The 20,381-nt window shown below is 38.1% G+C and overlaps 1 protein-coding gene across 2 annotated transcripts in view; it reads right to left on the reverse strand.

Moving 5' to 3' along the window:
• Nucleotides 1-11,835: 11,835 nt before the first annotated feature.
• LOC134597043 (homeobox protein Hox-D3-like) overlaps nt 11,836-20,381 on the reverse strand; it is a 33,556-nt gene continuing 25,010 nt past the window's right edge. The window contains exons 1-3 of one of the 2 annotated variants that reach the window (XM_063444805.1): nt 19,296-19,380; nt 14,311-14,949; nt 11,836-12,966 (exon numbers count right to left, since the gene is read on the reverse strand). In XM_063444805.1, coding sequence (XP_063300875.1) covers nt 12,239-12,966; nt 14,311-14,758 — 1,176 coding nt within the window. In that variant the 5' untranslated portion in view covers nt 14,759-14,949; nt 19,296-19,380 and the 3' untranslated portion in view covers nt 11,836-12,238. Of the gene's footprint in view, nt 12,967-14,310; nt 14,950-19,295; nt 19,381-20,381 lie in introns of those variants that run through there. The other variant, XM_063444806.1, reaches the window with a different exon arrangement.

A 20,381-nucleotide genomic window follows, 5' to 3' on the forward strand; every position in this document is an offset into this window, starting at 1 on the left:
GTGGATCCTTGCGGTTCCGGTGCTTAGTGAGTCAGAGCGCCTCTGAGCAGTGGCTGGATAGGTAGGCAGTTTGTCACTTTTTATACTTTTAGTCCTGCCATGAGAAAGCTGCATGGCTGCCTTTGTCGGGGTAATCAGAGCTGGAAGCGTGAAATTTGCACCTTTATTAATTGCTCCTTTGAGATCTGGCGCTCTCTAGTGAGTCAGAATGCAGCCGCTGGATGTTCGCAACTTGCACACTGACTTGCTAAATGCCGTACTGTGAGGGTGCAATTAGTAAGGTCTGCATTTGCCGCTATAAGGTACAAACCTCATATTCTCTTGTGGAATCATCAGGGACCCAGGACCCCCAATAGACCATGAGTCAGAGTTAACCAGTGCTGGACCACCAGGATGTAAGACTCCAAACCCCCAATTGACTACCAGGGATTATAGCCCCCTTTCTTGAAGAAAGTTAAGCAGGAGGCTACACAAAGTTCGACCACTTAAATTATATACAACCACCAAACACATCACATACAGCCAGCACACATCACAAACAGCCAGCACAAATCCCATACAACCAACACACAGGACACAAATTACATACAGCTAGAATTTTTTAGCTGATTGGGGATTTTGTTTTTTTTTACTTAGGTTTTGAAATTTACTTTGAATTCCGGCAATTCTCACTTTAGTAAATAACCGTCTAAATGTTTCTGATGTGGTGTGATGTAACTTTAACCTTGTAGTGAGGTCTATGGAGGACCCCTCTGTTCCACAGACGAACTCTCATGATGCATGAGAAGAAGGCTTTTTCCACCGCCATAGTTGTGGGAATCGACTAATATTGATGGCAGAAGTTCCACATTGTGTCAACTTTTATCAATTAATACTTTATTTATAAGACAAAATTATCCAAAGATTGTCTTCTGATATCTTGTAATTGCATTGCAAATTCAATGAATTTGCATCGCAGGTAACATGAGTATTTCATAAAGATTTCATCAAGTGACATGCAATGTCAGAGCCAAAACACATATGCCACCACAAGCCACCTAATATAGTTTTTACGAATTTATGGCTAATCTCCTGAAACTTGTTTGTAGTAATACTAACCCACAGTTGTCTGGTTCTAAGAACTTTCTCTGCCCAGATACCAAAATGAGAATAATTGTAGAATAATGTCTCCTATAATAACCAAAGGCACGCTCATCTTTCATCTTTGCCACTGTGGTAAAACAACATCTCCATGTTCAGTCACCAACAGCCATGTCTTTTCATCGACTTTATACATCATGGAACCACTGCTACATTTTTGGACACATCCGTTCACTTTACTTTTGTATTTTTGATGATAGTTAACATTTTCATATAAACAAAACAATGTTTCTTTCTTTTACTCTATAATATGGATTGTGATGAAATTCAAATGACTGTACGCAGTTTAAGATTTTCAACTAATTTTTTTATCTTGTTTCACATATTTTCTCATATCCATTTTCTTTTTTTTTTCCAACATACTATTTTTTATTAGCATTTTTCAAAGAGACAGAAAAGAATGGATAGGGTACGGCACCATTATGATGTTTCACACAATAAGCTTTTATATTCATGGTATTAACACTTCATGTAGCAAAAGAGGTTAGGTAATGGTTACAAAACAGTAATTTGGTATGTTTGTGTGCAAGTTTTTTTTTTTTTTTGGAGTTGTACCCACATTGGGGTCAGGCCTTGCACACATTTGTGAGTCTTCCCTTTAGCGGTCATGAACCGCTGGGTCGATGTCAAAGCCATAGGTTCGAAGGGTCCATTTTCTTTTTCAACAATAAATTGTAATTTTCATCTTCAACACTATATCTATAGTATATTGTTAATCACTGTTGCCATGACTTTCTGTGAAACTACGGCATATGAGGACTTCCTGTCACATGATTCTGTTTTAAACGTGCATTAGTGATCTCCATTAAGACTGTTGGCAGCAGTGCCTGATGCACTATTTCCATGCTGGAACATCTGACCGGCTACAAACAGTGAGAGAGAGGGAGAGATGCAGCAAGTATTTAATATGTAGAAAGAAAGAGAAGAGCTGAGACTGAAACTGTTGTCATGAATGACCTTTATTACTCCAACAGCGCAAAACTCACAGATCTTTGCGAGGATAGCCCTTCTCATGCAGCACGTAGGTTTGATAAGTGTTGGATAATGGGGTTGCAAGGTGTGACATCATATATCCCTGTATGACCTGCACACACAGAGATACAGTCTTTATTTCCTGTGACTCCATAGTTTCCAATGACAACCTGCTCTTGTGATGAGTGTCTAATCACTGCAAACACTCACCGCCATACTTACTCATGTCTGACAGCCTGGCCGGCTCCATATAGCAGTCTCCCAGGAAATATCCCAGAGGGCCAGTTCAGGCACGGATATGTCAGCTAAAAAGTCTTAAAATCCCCAAGTGTATTGCAAGTGCTGTGAAATGTGCCCTGAAGAGAAAACGGGTTAGTTCTTCAAAAATAATCTATTTTACTGGGAGCTACACTTTCTTCCATTCTCTTCCCACTCACAAACATATGAAGACATAAGTATATGTGAGTGTCCAGAGAGGGTAATTATAGTATTATCCCGAGGGCTATTCAGTGTGATTTTACTAATGACAGAACATTTTACTTGGCCTTCTTTAGTCAGTAATAGTTAATATGTCTCCTTCCTCAAAGCAATCTGATTTAGCCTTTCTCAAACCCAACAGCAATGGAGTTTGGGTATAAATGAACATTCTAGGGAACAAGTTCTAAAATGGGAGCCATCAGCAAGAACATTATGTTTCCATGGTGACTGATCCACAGTCATACTTCTGTCATTAATTTGTCTGTTATATATTTATCACCTACTATAGTGCACTTGGAAATGAAGAGGGGAACAATTGTCATTTTAGTCAACAAGTTTACAATAATGAAACATTAGCCCCAGCAGGCAAACAGTTAATCAGCCAGGTCCTGTGTTAATCAGTCTGAGGGTAAATGTAAAAATACCAAGTAGATATGACAATTTTTTAAAAATCGTTTTCCAAGTTTGTAGCTATACATTGACATATTTCAGTCTTACTGAATGACCCAGCTAATGCCACAGATGGCTTTGCTTGTCAGACAGACAGGGTTATACAAGATGTCAGTTGTTAGGAATTCAGATTTGTTTTTTTTAGGCCAAAATATCAAAACTGAAACCATAACTACCTTGGAGAATTTGTCTTTTTTGACTATTATGACCTAGAATTTTAAATTCGCTTGGAATTTGGTGCTCCTGATTATTCACATTTGAGTAAATAACCCAGTGAGTTTAGTTTCCTAAGTTTTAAAAAAATAATTTTAAAAAATAAATCTTATTCACCTATGCCAGTGATAGCTAACCTTATTTTCTAAGATATTATTATATCTACTCTATTCATATTATCCCAGATATTATATCTACTCTACTCTTATATATTTCTGAACAACTAGATAAAGAACCATTATAAATGGGGATCAGAAATCTCTGGAATAACTATTAGGTCACATGGACGCAGGGCAAAAACTGCTTATTGAATAGAGCTTGCTGCTACGATGCCTGCAGAACAGCATTTATTTAAAGGGGAATTGTCACTTGCCATGATTATTAATAGTATGTTTGCTTATCCATACACTTAACACGTACGTATTTGTGAGATGTGAATTATAAAATTATATATAGAAATACATATCTCTTTATCCTGTAACTGGGTGCCTCCATCTTAGCACATTATCAGTCATAATTACAAGCTCTGTATTTTTCGGCTGGAATAGACAATGCATATGGAGAAAAAGAGCCATTTTACAAAATTCTATTTGTCCTCTTTGATTGCAATGTTTCTTTTCCCCAATTTTGTGTTTTCTGAACTGAATCGTGATGTTATTAGCCATTCTTTACTATAAATGTAAAATAAAATAATAAAATAAAGCCTCTCATGGAAAAAATGTACCACAAATGAATGGCGATTCTCGATGTTTTATTCAAGGATGTAGTTTTCAGAGAAGTGACATTTTTGCTATAAATGGACAAATGGTTTTCCATTGTAATCAAAAAGTGGGCAGCAGGTATCCTTTGTAACTAAGGCCAATTATCTGCTGATCAGCCATTTAGTATTGACAGTATGGACTGAGTCATTGGTTTTTGCAGCAGTATGTGTGCATTCAGTCAATGGACCAGCCTTAGGGGTGAGTAACCTGTGCAATAGTACAAGGAGCACAAAAAGAGGGGGCACCACCACACTGCCAGGGACAGACCAGCTGTGGAGTTCACCAAACTGCCCATAGAAGGCGTGGGACTGACTGTGAAATGGGTGAGTCTACTAAAGTGAGCAGCACCATCCCTAGGACCAGCTCCCTCCCCGCTCCAATGTAGATGAAGTACTCTGTGCATAGTCCTAGTGTCCTGCCCTCTTTTGCACCCTTAAATGTGGCTCGCAGACTGAACTACTTGGCAGATATGAGAATGTGAGACTGGTCCCTGCACCCATTTTTGCTGCAGAAGTTCTCCAAAATGTGGGACTGTTCCAGCAAAGTCAGGACTGTTCACACCCATGACAATGCTCAGTTGGACCTTAAGGCTGGCTGAATATCTTTGAAATTGTACTTCACAATGGCACATTACATTAGTCCCTGCGGACTCATGACCTAGTCATGACCTAGTTTTGTCCTAACACTGCACACATACAGGAATGAAATACACAAATACTGACATTCCACACACATATAAACACCAACATGTATTGACATGCACACAGGAACACCAACATTCACACATACAGACAAAGCGAAAATAACATGCACACTTCATGGACATATACACAGAGGTGCACCGACATAGATCCACTGACAGTGTACACACAGAAGCTGTGATACACATTGACACTGTTCATGCAATACATAGTGTTATGACACAGAGACATTCACGTGCCTTGTACACACGAAAGTCTCACCAATATAGAACAAACCTAATATTTTTATTTATTTAAAGAGCTACTTATGACATTAACAGTCACACAAAGACAGTCATAAATATGTGTGTCTGTGAGACATTGACTGTTTTATAGCAAAAGTGACTTTTACATCTATCTACATTAAATGATGACAAGCAGTAATGATAGGCAGGTGAATACGGAGAGGGGAGTCGATCCTAAATATCGCACAACGTGTCTGGAGGCCTAATGCTGGCTCTGCATTCTGCTTGGAGGTTTTTAGTAGCAATAAGGGTTGGACATTAGGCTGCTTATTTTAATTGAAACTAATAGGCTTGTATTGACATAGGTGTCACAGAAAAAAGCCAATATGAGGAATTTAACAATGCAACTGCTAAGAGGCTTACAAAGTCAGAGCAGTTAGAGCAACACTGAGTAAACGTTACGCAGAGACCACTTTTGACTATTTTCTGCATTTCATGTGCAGGAAATATTTATCACCCTGTACTGCTGCCTGCTTCTGAAGAATATTTATTTTTTGCACCAGAATCCACTTCAAGATGTCGCAAAAGAATTCTAAAAGTCATTTAGAAGTTTGTTCCACTTCTCACACTGCTCTGTGCTAAACCGCTCACTCTCTCTCCATTGTATCAAGAATACAATGTAAAAGCACACTCTAGGCAGCATAACCGTTTCGTCTCATTTAAGTGGTTAGGGTGCATGGAGTCCTCTGGTGCTGTCCCACTCTTCAGCACTAAAGGATTTGTTTTCAGTTTGGAATTGAATGAGGGACCCTACCCACCCATGGTTCTGTCCCTACACTGGATGGTATGGCTAATGCAGAGGTTACATTCTGATTAATCCTATTATTTCATACAGAGATTGGCTTCAGTGATACAGTGAGATTGCTCAGCTGACAGCATTCTATAACTGCTACACATCACTTGTCTGGTTAACGCAGAAGTATTAGCTCAAGCAGCAAAGAAGGGTCAGTTTTAAGATGACCAATGGCCAACATTCAGTGTCAAACCATTCAAAAACGATCTAACATTTAACAGCCAGGGAACACCAGGCACATAATCATCTCAATGAAATGAAGTTATTATGGTGCCAAGAGTATATCTACAAACATTTTACAATGATTTCAGAAGCCTTTAACACCTCTACTCCATCTTATATTTCTGCCCTGATTATTATAAGTCAGCCCCCTCTGTTTATTTTATGACCCATGGCTCTATATCTCGTGTTTACATCACTTTTTCCAAGCTGACCTTTATTTCAGGAACACATTATCATGTTCACACCATCTCTCCCGTACACATCATCAAACAACCCCTCAAAGCATATATTTAAAGTCTTCCCAGGATTCTGATACATTAGTAGGAAAATGTCTTAGTGAGTTAGTGAATACATTGGCAATACTGATATTTTCTCAAGATTAACCTTGAAACAAGAGGAAAAATTAAAAGTCTTGATAGGGTATTGACCGTGTAGGGTTAGAATGAAATAAAAATAGGTAATTCACAAATGCGGCCACGTAGAAATCCACTCCTCCAATCTGAACCACTGTCATATCTGGAGATATCTCAATGAGCCGTATTAAAGGTTGTCAAACCATATTGAAAAACAGGGGGAAAAGAGGACATCCCTGTCTAGTTCCCCATTCCAAAGTGAAAGGGGGAGAAATATTCAAGGTTTTGTAAAACATTCAACTAACCCCAGATCTCATATTTCCTATATTGTGCTGCAATGTTTAGGAAGCCCCTTGGCACTGCCCCATTGTTGTTTGTCAAGCTATTTGACACTTACCCGGATCTCCAGGGTGCCACAACCCATTTCTCTTCACAGTCATAGCTAAAATGTAAATTTCCATTCATTCACTGTAATCTGTCCAAAGATGGACAGAAAGGAAATTTTATCTTTATCAATACCTGTTAAGGGAACAAAATTCCAACAGCTGGTGACCCAAATATGTGTCAAACAGTTCAAGAAGGATTTAATTCTTTACTTAGAGATGGTGTCAAGTGAACTAAGGACATTGTAACCACTACAGTGAGCTAAAGTCGTTATGGTCCTTATAATGTCTCTTTAACTATGATCTAATTAATTCTCGGATGAGGGCCAAAAGCTGAGTCCTCATGCTATTTTCATTGGATCCACATTGGATGGTACAGTATAGTCACACCATATTTTACAGACCAATGGCAAATACTCATAATAAATTGTTTCCTACACTGGCTCTGCCTACCCTGGTGGAAAAAGGCTCTCTTCAACACTGGAAAAGCCAGATTAATGTGTTTTTTTCACAATGTCATTTTTGTGTATTATATTACAACCAAAAAACTGGTCACTAATCTATTTCTTTATTTTAAAGAAAGCATAATCATGTTAATTCCATGTATATAATTTTGTAAGGTAATAACCAATATGTTTTATGATTTGCTTAAAGGAGCACATGTATTCTTAACACTATAGTGTTCCTCCACCTATAGCTGTAAGCTCCGCCTCCTTGGCTGAGATTATCAATCTTGATGTTCTCAGCCAATCGAATGCTTTCCCCTTGGAAAATATTAGGAGACTAGTGTGCATGCGCAGCAAAACGCAGCGCTGCACCAATCAAGTAGTCTCTATGAGATCATCAGATTGAAATAACCAAGTTTAACACCTCTAGTGACTGCCAGTGTGATAGCCACTATCAGAATTATAAAACTTCTATGTAAACATGGCCATTCCTAGAGAAAAATAATGTTTAAATTTGCAAGTTTGAAACAGCAGGACATGGTATCCAGACCTCTTCATTGAAATTAAGTGTCCTGGGTTAGTATAGTGTCTCTTTTATATGCACTACAACAAAGATCAGAAACTAATTTAACCCCTTAAGGACCAAACTTCTGGAATAAAAGGGAATCATGACATGTCACACATGTCATGTGTCCTTAAGGGGTTAAAGAAGTTTAACTTTAACTGAACTGAAACTGCTATGTAGAAAAATCTGCTATTCATTTGAAGATGCTGGAATCAGGGCCACCATAATGGCATCTGGGTAACTTGGTACCAGCAATGATCTCAAGCAAGCACACCTACAAGTACAGAATTTTGGCTTTGTAATGCAAAGCTGTCTAATCTGCATTATAAATTAACCAAGCGGTGGGCCATTTGACAGATCAAATTGATTGTTGACTCCTCTTCCAGTTGCGGACAGTACTGGAAGAATATAATGTGGTACCAGGGCCAGCGCCACCATTAGGCGAATGAGACATTTGCTTACGGCGCCTGCCTGCTAGGGGGACCCACCGGGATGTTTTCTGGTGAGCTGCCCCTTTCTTGGGCAACAGCGCTGGGCTCTTGAGCCTCCCCCCCCAGCGCCTGGCCAGTCCTCCAGGCGCCTGAAAGTGGGGGGCACACAGAGGAGCCCTGTCACAGGGGGCCCAGGAGGTGGCCATCTGCCACCTCAGGACACCCCCCCCCCCCATACTGTCCATTAAATATGGCAGAGCAGGCACCTGATTATCTTTAAGGCAGGTGCCTGCTGTGCCGAGAAATGCCAGAGGAGAGGGGGACAAGTGGCAGGCGGCTGTATTGTTAGCGACTGTGATGACGTCATTCCGTCCCCGGCATACTAACAGCGCACTGGAGCAGTGAGAAGCTTCCCCACACTGGACCCCAGGGAGGTAGGGAGGCGGAATTTACCTCAAAAAAATTTAATTGTGTGAGTCTGTGTGTCAGTGAGTGTGTGTTTGACTGTCAGTGAGTGAGTATGTGTGTCAGTGAGTGTGTGTGTGTCTGTCTGTCAGTGTGTGTGTGTATGTCTGTCAGTGAGTGTGTATATGTCTGTCAGTGAGTGAGTGTATGTCTGTCTGTGAGTGTATGTCTGTGTGTGTGTGTGTGTGTCAGTGTGTATGTGTCTGACAGTGAGAGTGTGTGTGTCTGTCTGTCAGTGAGTGTGTCTGTTAGTGAGTGTCTGTCAGTGTGTGTGCTCGTATGTGCTAGTCTTATAGATTAAATTCACCAATATGTGTGTATGGATGTAGGTATTAGGCAGTGTGTGTTTGTAGATGTAGGTATTAGGCAGTATGTATGTATGGATGTAGGTACTAGGCAATGTGTGTGTTTGTGGATGTAGGTATTAGGCAGTATGTGTGTATGGATGCATGTATAAGGCAGTATGTTTGTATGGATGTAGGTATGAGGTAGTGTGTGTTTATGGATGTAGGTATTAGGCACTGTATGTTGATGGGTGTACGCATTAAGCATTATGTGTGTATTAGGCAGAGCTAACTGGAAATCATATGGCAAAATTTAGGCCAAAATAGCTGATCTAGAAGAATTCTCAAATTCGGCTACAAATACAGTTCAGCTGTTTTTGTGTAAACTTTGCAATTTGGTTTTCAACTCACTGCAATTCAGAGTTTAGTGAATAAACCTCTGTGAGATTGTATTTGCTTTCATAATGGGGCGGCAAAATGGATCCTTGCCTAGGGCGGCAGAAATCCTTGCACAGGCCCTGTGTGGTACCGCTTCCACCCATTGCACATGATGCTTTCAAATGGAGCCAGCAACTTGTTTTAGTTCATTGCAGTGGACCCCAGGAAAGTGTGTGTGTGTGTGTGTGTGTGACAGTAAGGTTTTGTGTGTGAGGGTGTGTACATGTGTACTTATTTTTGGGGAAGAGATTTTAATTTTTGATTTATGTTGGCTTTTGGGGGGGTTGTTTTAGGGTACATTTTTTGTACATCTTTCTCTTGGACTGTTGTCTGCTCAACAGAATATTAACATAAATGCAAAATGGTTATAAATGGCTGCAATAGCCATTAATAAATGAAAGGTTTCTAATAATATGTATACAGCAAGACACAGGAAGAGAGAGAGAATGGAAAGGTGAGATAATGAAAGAGAATAAAAGAGAGAGACATTAAAATAAATAAAATGGAGGGAAAGGAAAGAAAGAAAGAAAAATCATTGTAGTAAGCTCTAATAACGCAGATTTTTAAATGATTGTGAGCCCTGCTGCTGTACTGACCTATATGCCCAGGTCCCAGGAATGAATGAAAGAATCAGCTTTGCTCACTCAGAGTTCCAGTGTGGGTGTTACATTGTGGTCCTGATTGTGGCTCAGTGAACTCCCAGCCATATGGTGACAGATCAGTCTCCAGGATTCTGTTCCCTCCAGTGAAATTGAGTTAGCTGGGGGTACAGTCCCCTTTCCACTGTGCAGTAGTTATCAGCCATTAGTGGGTAGAGAAGTAATCACATCACATAGCGAATGCTCTCTTTAATCTTAGTTGGAATAAAGTTATCTAGAAAGTGTAAGGATATTCTTCATTTAATATCTGAAAATCCCTAGGTACTCACCTATGTGCATACCATGAATGGAAGTACTATTCGTTAAGCAGCAATATAGGCTATTATTACCATTATAATATATTATAATTATACAGTAAGTTTTGGTAAGTCGGCAAACAACTTGCAAATCACAAGCCAAAAATGCTAATTCTGGAGCTTTATTTTATTTATTTATTTATTTATTTTAAGTACAAAATGTATTTTATAAATCGAGTATTCTGATCTCTATTTAGCCAATCTTTTATCAACTCACATGGAACTGACTTCTTAATTCTGAATGACCACTCTCTATATCCATGTCTGTGTGTATTTTGTATGTATGAAGACAAATAACAAAATATCCCTGCATGTATACATCCATCTACTCACTGCCAATTATATTAATAAAATGGTGTAAGAATGTACTTAGTAGGTAAATATTATAAATAACAAATGCATGGAGCTAAGTTAGGATACACTGGGGCTAGCCTTAGTTCTATATACGTTTAAACACGTCCAGCTTCCTTTCTTCTTAAACCCTATTCCCAATGGACACACCGTTATTTTAGTTGCTATAAATTAATTCTAGATAAATAACTCTAAACTGATGTAAGAGAAGTTCAGAAATGTTACTTTCGTTAAAATAAGCCAGTATGTTGGTGTTCTGTTAGAATTGCAGCAAATTAAACTCTTAAATTAGTTTAAAATGCTCCCAACAACAAATTATGAATTAAAAGATAAAACCATAAATGTATTTATTGTTTACAAATCTGATCTCCTTGAAATGTAACTGTAGTCCTAAGAAAATGAAGTCTGCAGTGTGCTGATTTAATGGGAATTCTTGCAGGTATTACTAGCTAAGTCAGTGTGTTCTATCAAATAAATAAATGGATTAAATGAGTAAAAAATGTAAACCTGAATTCCTGGAAAATTTGGGGACTTTAGCACAAAATGTTTTTGAAACTGATCAAGTAAGGTTGTACCAATGCTGAATACTAACGTAAGATGAAAAGGTTTAAAGCAGGACCATGTGAAGTGTCCCTGTCCGGATGATTAATGGGGGTGAATTAGGGGTGAAATTCAACCCTCGCTAAAGGAAAAAAAAACAAAAAAAAAAAAACAAGCAAAGTGTTTTTAACAACTAGCAAAACCTTTTTTTTTTTTTTTTTTTTTTTGGGTTCTGTGTAGGAAACTCATCCTACCAATTGTTTTATTTATAAACAGCATTTAAAAATAACACAGTAACGCTCGTGGATACAATGTATTTTCATTTTCTTTATTGTATCAAATTGCTAATTCAAATATTATTCTAAAATACAAACTTACTTAAATCGCTTTACAAAAAAGACAGATCAGTGTTCAAATGAAAAAATAAGAACGAAAACCATCAATCTGGCTTTTATATCTATATCAATAAATTAAAATAGAAAAACTCAAGTACAAAACAAAACATCAAAGATAAGCAAAAATATTTCAAATCAACAGACGCCAACCCATATGATTCGTTTTTCTTTTGTTTTTGTTTTTTTTTTTGTATATTTTTTTTCTCCGCAAAAAAATGTGAAGTTTTCGAAACAAAAATCTGTTTCACATAAATATAGTTCAAAATAGAATAGGAATACTGTGAAATCTGTTGGATAGGGGTAATGGGCTAAATTGGAAGGTAAATTAATAGATAACATTCATTCATGTGAAATAGTCCACTATGGGTAAAAGGTTACATACACTATTTAGAAGATAGGGCACTTTGTTTGAAATAGCTTGTAATTGTTTGCTTATGTGAAATTACTTTTGCATCACCCATGCATAGTTGTGTATTGTGCATAGCTCAATAAATACATGTGGGATGTTTGGGGGGGTAGGGGGGTGTAATACTGGGACACATTTACATGTACAGGGCTTTCTTTTTTAATAACATAATGGAGCTGGGAAAATTGCCTTGGTTTCATGTGGTTGACAGTCCTACAGATGTGTCAGCACTGGGGGCTCTTGAGAACAACCCTGAGGCACAGGATGTATGTTTAAGTCTGTGTAGGTGGGATGTGGGTCACAGGGTCCTAGATGGTGTTTGCTAGGGATCTGAGCTGCACAGCTGTAGTCCATGCTATCTGAAGAAGGATGGGGGAGGTTGAACATGGAGCAGTTTCCATTCTCCAGGTAATTTCCTGCAATGTAACTCTGGCTTCCTTCCAGTCCACAGGTGTCATAGGTGTCCTCACCATGCAAATGTGGGTCTTCATACTCAGAGGAGAGGGAATGGGCCCCATATCGCTTTTGGGTCTGGGGGTTCTCAAACAGGGGTGCTGAGTAAGCAGTTAAGCCATACATGTTCCCAGGGGTCTTGTTAAATGAGTTGACCATGGGCACATCATAGCCATTGTCCTCATCTAGAGGTAGCGGGTTGGAGTATGATACCAGTAAGGGACTTGTGCTGGGAGACTGTCCCCCAGGAGAGACACTTCCACCTTTCCCTTTGTGATCTTTCTTATACTTCATCCTCCTGTTCTGAAACCAGATTTTTATTTGTCTCTCAGATAAATTGAGCAGTTTGGCCATTTCCAGTCTTCTTGGGCGACTGAGGTAGCGATTGAAGTGAAATTCTTTCTCCAGTTCTACCAGCTGGGAGTTGGTGTAAGCAGTCCTGGCCCTTTTGGAGGCTGAGCTCAAGTTGTCCAGGAAGCTTTCATCCTCTGTAATACAAAATATCAGATTTGTTTATTTAGTCATTAAAACAATAACATCAAACAGTGATGTTCTCCTAGTCTTGCAGATGTTCTGACTACATTTCCCATGATGCTCAGCCAGCCTTTCAGGCTGATTTAGCAAATAGCTTAAAAAACTGTTGCTGCCCTTCAACTCCCAAGATTCCTATCCAACCAAAGGTTAGCAGGGAATCATGGGAGGAGTAAAGAGGAAAGAATATGATTGGTTGCTTGATGTAGGAAGTTACACTGGGAGTCTATAACAGAAAGTCATATGAAGATGTAAAACATAATATAATTAAATCTCTTTGCTCAGATTAATTCTATCACTGACTACTGAAGTGCCTTTTAGCCTACTGTTTGGTTATTTAAATATTATCAGGGTTATTCAATAAAGTAAGAATTTAAGGTGAATTCAAATTGACCAATGTTAAGGTCAAATTAGACTCAGGTCTTAAATATGAAATTCAATTTGAATTCACTTTCAGTTCTTACTTTAATATATAACCCTGTATTCCATATTCCATAAATCTCTTAACTAACACATCAAATACATTATTGTGAACTTCACTGCAATAATAAACAAATGTATAACACACACACACACACAGAGTGAACTAATAATGTATACTTTGTGTGTTAATGTGAATTTACTGAATGTGCATGCCTATTGGGCATTTTAGCAAATCAAGCATTCTCCAAACTCACTCTGAGACACTTACATACAACAATATATTTTTTAAAAGTTGTAAGTCACACAATGAGATTTTACACAAAACACTTTTGCCAAAACAACAACAACAAACAAACAAACAATTCAATAAAACTATTCGGTCCTTAGGATGATTATGGCATAGGGGGACCTGTGTTCCACATAATGTCACCTCTGAACTGTACAGGTATTGGCAGAGACATGTGTGTTTATATAAGTATATCTGTGTGCACATCTTGCAAAACTATTCATTTATGAAAATATAAACATAAATCTTATATTACCAAATATCAGTGCTGTATGAGAGCTGTATGGGCCAGATAGTCACCGTGTACACAGTTTGAGCTGTGAGTGGTTCCCCTGTGTGTACACAGTATCTATATATACCTGGGTTGGCAGCAAAGGAAGTCTCAGGGGGGTGCATTGGGGACCTGGTGTTATCTGAGTCACTCTGTCATTTCTATTAATGAGAGACTAACTCTTGCAATGACCCTCTGTTACAGCACTTAGGTGAAGCAGTTTTTCATGTACTGAGATGCCTACTACATGAGCCCCTTCACCTTGCAGGAGCAGGTAAACATTGTGGGGGAAGGGGAGGGAGCACAGAGACTTTTCTTTACCTGGTGGGGGTGGGATGGCCTTCTTCTGCTTAGAGTGCTGACGAGTTTCCTTCATCCATGGGAAGATCTGTTTGGGGATGTTGGTGGCCTTGCTGTTCTTTTTGGTGGCTGTGACGTCGACAGAGTTGGGTCCAGTGCAGTCCTTGGGTGGGCTGTTCTGGTTTCCTGTCGATTTTGGGGTGGGGGACGCAGAGCTGGGTGATTTGGGCTGGTGGGCTCTTTCCGAGACGTCAGACAGATGGGAATGTATACCTTTGACTCTGAGCTCACCTTTGGTGGCAGCAGCTGTGGTGGTGGTGGTGGTGGTGTCTGCCTGGAGACAGAAAGCAGGCTCGTAATCAGGTTCACTTGAGTAAGTATCTTGCCCTAGGTAGCCAATGTCATTGGAGTCTGGGAAATCACAGCCTCCAAAAGAACTTGGATTATCGTAGTAAAGTGATTTCTGCATTTTCCTCAGTCTAAGTGTGCACAGAAGTAATGGGACACCTTCAACGTTTTGTGATCACAGAGATCAAGCTTACAAAGGATCCTGCATCGGTTGTATCAAGCCAGAGAGTAGGCAATGGAAAAGCATCTTAAATCCTTTCCCAAACCATGTCTTCTTCCAGTCCAAACAAACTGTGTTGAGAGGTCCCAAACCTGCTGAGAGAGAGTGACAGAGAGAGTGTGGGAGAGAGAGAGAGAGAGAGAGAGAGAGAGAGAGAGAGAGAGAGAGAGAGAGAGAGAGAGAGATTATGAACCAAAAGCTTTGGGGACCACTTGCTGACGTCACGTCCAAGCATATCTGACTACTTACTTTAGAAATATGTTATATTCAGTATCATTCTTTAAAAACAAAGTAACCAATTGAGATATTTAGCCGATTTCTAATATACGATTTGATCCTTTGTGGTAGGTCTCAATATCTAATTGATGGCAGAATCTGAAGGCTGCTACTTTATCTGATCCTAGGATGGAGAGTACAGATAGGGGGGGGGGGAGGGGTGCACACAGAGAAGGACTTTCTAGAATGAGTTACTTTTCATTATTTTGATATTAATAATCGTCCACATTTCATCATATGCAACCTCCCCTGACACTGAAACTCCAGGAAGAAAACTAGGAAACTCGCTCTACTCTTAGTTCAATTACATTAAAAAAGTACATTGAAAAAGTGGATTCCAATCTTTATACAATTATTTCGTTTAAATTCAAACAGACAAACAAATGGTGTTTGTAAAATATTTAACCAATATAAAGTCAGATCACACAGTTAAAAAGTGGTATAAATCTAAAAAGTATAGTATTACTCTACAGAGAATTGTATTCAATCAAAACTAGTTAAATTGTAACTATACTCACAGGTAGGTAAGTAATACCATGTCCATCATATTTGACATTTTGGGCAAACTCTTAATATACTAGTTTCGATCTCTCCCAATAAATCATCGATAGTACATGCAGGACTTGGGTGAGAGAGATGAAAGTTTGTCAAGTTAGAACGTTTAGAAAACATTCACAGAACCCTATGTTTTAAACGAAGCTGTATGTTTAAATGTCTGTACATATGCTAAAGATGTTTAGAACTAATATTACAAATTGTGCATGTAGGTATATATATATATATCGTAGATCCTTAGTGTGTGTGTATATATAATAATAATAAAATGTAATAATAATAATAATAATAATAATAATAATACTTATATATATAAAGTATTATTATTATTATTATTATTATTAAATTGTATTATTATTATTATTAGTAGTAGTAGTAGTAGTATTACTACAATTAAATAGTATATTCTATTTACACATACATTGGTAGAGCCATTGAGTGCTATAAAGCCAGCAGAGTGTTGTTTTATAAAGTCTCAGATGATAGATTAAAGCTGTGACAGCAGGATTTATTTACTGGAAGTGCAGTAGGAAGTTATAAAAATGATTAACAGTAATTAGATGACTGGTTATTTCTGGAGGACTGTAGTCTGATGGTTTGCTGGTTTGTTCCATGTGACCGCCTCACAGGAAGGTTAACCTTCTAGTTGTGGTATAAACACTGCAGGTTTACCTGCCATGATGGATGACTTTAGGAAAAGGTGGACAATACTTATCATCTGATCTTGCTTTGTACCACAATCCAGCTTTCCACGGGGGCTCTTCACTTAAAAACACAAATCAAATCCCACTGGCAGAACACTGCAGGCAGCAAAGGATGGACAGATGGAACTGATAGACAGACAGAACTTAGCACAAGGCAAATGGATGGGTATGGGTCAAATCTGTGCTAAGTGTATGGAACAAGGGTTATTCAGGGGGTAGAGGAGAGAGAGAGAGAGAGAGAGAGAGAGAGAGAGAGAGAGAGAGAGAGAGAGGGAGGGAGAGAGATGGGGGGAGATAGGAATATAGATAGATAGATAGAAATATAGACAGACAGACAGACAGACAGGCAGACAGACAGACAGACAGACAGACAGACAGACAGACAGACAGACAGACAGACAGACAGACAGACAGACAGACAGACAGACAGATAGATAGATAGATAGATAGATAGATAGATAGATAGATAGATAGATAGATAGATAGATGTAGGTATTTTTGTTTATTTATTTTTATTTCATTTTTCTCCACAAGCTATTTACTCTGGCCTACACTGTGCAAGTCGGTTGTTGGCTCATCCCAACTCGATGTTTAGTAAATATCCCTTTATTCATTTATTTATTCATTTATTTATTTCCAAGGACACCCTTTAAATGTGTGTATTTAGAAGTCTGTAAGAAAACTATACTTTATTATTGTATTTCACCATTTGAAATCTTATGATGCATAGGGCAAGAGGTTTATTCACTAAACACCGAGTTCTAGTGACTTGAAATCCGAATTGAAGATTTGGGCTACATTAGTCATGTTGTTTTTTTCAGTTTGGTTTTGTTTGCCATTCGGCTTTCAGTTCACTGTTTAAGTAGTAGACCCATTTGCTCTAAGGTATAAATAAAGCATAGAAAGTGTGAATTTGGATCTCGCCATATTTATCAATGAAACAAGTTTAATATTTGATCCCTGTGACCAAGCATCGGATTCATTTGGATTCATTTGTGTAAAACAAAATAAAAATAATAAATAATTACATTAATACAAAGCACAACGAATATATTTGGGTTAGATTTGGATATTTATTATTTAGATTTTATTAGTGTCTCCTAATTGATAAGTTAGATACCTGTGTGTTCTATCTTTGTATACAGCTTATTTATACATTGTAACCTATTGTGTATTTACACTATCAGAGTATCACTTTGTAGCTAATGAATATGATTGGCAATATTTAGTTAAACAATGTGAGCAAGTACTATGCTGCGTTCTATCTGTCTGATCACTTTCACTTTTTATGGTTTTTTAAAATGGTTTTCATTTCGTCACAATGGCATTTATTTATTCTATTGGTCTCTCTCTCTGTGTAGGTACCGTGATTCTATCCTCCTCGCCTCTCTCACCATATAGTAAATAGGTTAGTGAGTCACTGTACTGCCTGGGAGCATTACAACAAGGGGGCCTCTCTGTGACTCCATTCAGTCCTCTATTTCACATTCCCATCATATTTAACGTTCAAACTTTCTCTAACATTTCCAAGTGTTTACAGAGGACTTGGTCTCAGGAATTTGACTCACATTGAGCCAAAGACAATAATAATACAAAACTGTTCTCTTTGGCAGAGCTCCTTATAACCCCACTCACTAACAGCACATTTACACTGCACAAAACCTGGGAGACAAACATATTTCTACCTTAAATCCCCAATGTTTCTCTCTTTTTAAAAAAAAATTGTTTTATATACCCATCTCTGGTCCTGTAAGGTCTGTGGTCTCTGTATCATGGCCCTATGGCCATTGTCCTTCATTGTAAATCTAATTATCATCATAGAATGCAAGGTTCTTTGTTCTTAATGCCCCAATGTCTACACACAAACCTCTAATCTCAACAAAACCATACAATAATAAGAGGACGACATATCATAAATCCTATAGAAAATACTGTTTATTTAATAGCCAGAGCTCCAAGCCCCCATATAAATATGATTCGTGTATTTTCCCTTTTTTGATTTATGTCAGTCCAACTTCAAAATGTGTGCAGGGCATTTATCAAAAACGAATTTTCATTTTAGCTACTGGCTCAGAGCAAACACCAAAGAATCTAGGAAGGGGTTGTAAATAAAATATAATGTGCTGGGAGTTTAATTTAACTGGAAGCTACAAAAACCATCTCATTAAATCTGCTTTTGCAATTAATGTTTGTAGTGGCAGCATTTTCTGTGAAATAGTTCGTTCACATTCCTTAGTAAACTACCAAAAGCAATGTATAAAGAAAACTGTATTTATGCATTGCTGCAACTGGGGGTCTTTGTTTTATTTTTATTTTGTTTTCTGTGCTAAGTGCTTTATTTGTCCTGAAAAAAAAATCTGTTATCTCCTATTTGATTTTAAACAACAAAAAATGATCAAACAATGTAATAGGGGAGGGGATATTTGGTAAAATATTACCTAGAAAATACATGTTCTATGAATATGATATATATACACACACTGATCACCCCACCCCCTCCCCTCTGCCCCTATACCAGATTCTATATATCATCATGTATGATCAAGCATTTGAGCTGTCGATTGTTTAATTAGAAATTAACTCTATCATGCATTTTGCAACCTGGATCATTTTAAAGGTCGACAGAGATAAAAAAATAAATAAATAAAAAAGAAGACCCCCACATCTGATTTTTTTTTTCTTCGAAATATACATTTTCAGCTATCAAGTCGCTTTTTTTCCCACAATCCTAAATGCAGTGAGTTAAAGGAAAGAGATTTTAATGTCAGTCGTGTTGGTGTGAAGTCAGATCATCGCTAGCCTTCAGCAGTAGCAAATCCAAGTGAACTCTGTTTGAACCACGAATCAGACTATAAATCATGTATACAAAAGCCTGCTGTTTGCTTGTAGAAGAAATATCTTACCTTTTAACACTTTCATAGGCGGAGAGGGAGCTGCAGAATATATCCCAGTGTATATTCAGTCTGAGAATAAGAGGCAGCACTGGGAAGTTGGGGAGGCGTTTGCTAAGGGATTTGTACTGGGCCCTTTTTTTGGGGAAGGTGGCGTGGGGGGGTTGAGAGGGAGGGGGGGGGGGTGGAAGAGAGAAGTGGTGGTGGTAGGGGTATTGCCAATGCAGATTATGATTGTTTAGTGGTCTTTAAGAGGGGTTGTCAACCCAAGCATTGAACCTAGCCCTGCCTCACTGAGTCCACTGATACAATCAGACCACTAGCAAAAAATTTGCATTGATTACTGGAAGGAAATAGGCGTCATTAAGGGCCTCTGGTTAAAAAAAAAAAAATGAAAAAGAAAAAAAGGAGAAAGGTTTCTGATCAATAATAAAAAAAAAATACAATACACAGCAAAGAAAACACACATCATCGCCTTTTTTATTTTATCCTAATTATATATGTTCCTTGTATTAACTTATATTTATGAAGTTAGAATGCATTCTTTTATGTACATGCAATAAACAGCATCTTAATGCATATTTATGGCAATACTGTGATTTTATTTATTTTATTATTGTATTGCCTCATTTGCAGACTGCAGATAATTTAATAATGTACACATAAGGTCTGCTCTTATTTAATATGTATATTTTTTTGCAGCACTCACCGCCTTTATCTTGTACCCCACCAATGCCCCCCACACCCTCTATTAGTTTCACACGCTCTCTGCTCTTGGTATTCCTATCAGACACATCAAGTCGTTTTAAGCACAGATCTCGATTTCAAAAACTTTCTCTGACCTCTGATTTATGACTTTTATGCAAACAGCCCTAGACTTTAAAATGAACACAATGACTGGGGGGGGGGGGGGGTGTGGAAGACAAAAAAGGAGGGGGTGATCATACTTAGCTAATTTAATATGGCAAAAATCAAATGATGAATTTGGTTTATGTTAATTCTCCAATGGCATATATTTTTCCTCTTAGCAGAATTTAACTGTAAGTTAATGTACCCCTACAAGTTGAGTCCTACATAGGCTTGTTTAATAGCTTTAGA

Source organism: Pelobates fuscus, chromosome 1, assembly GCF_036172605.1.
Source record: "Pelobates fuscus isolate aPelFus1 chromosome 1, aPelFus1.pri, whole genome shotgun sequence".
NCBI classification, from domain to species: domain Eukaryota; kingdom Metazoa; phylum Chordata; class Amphibia; order Anura; family Pelobatidae; genus Pelobates; species Pelobates fuscus.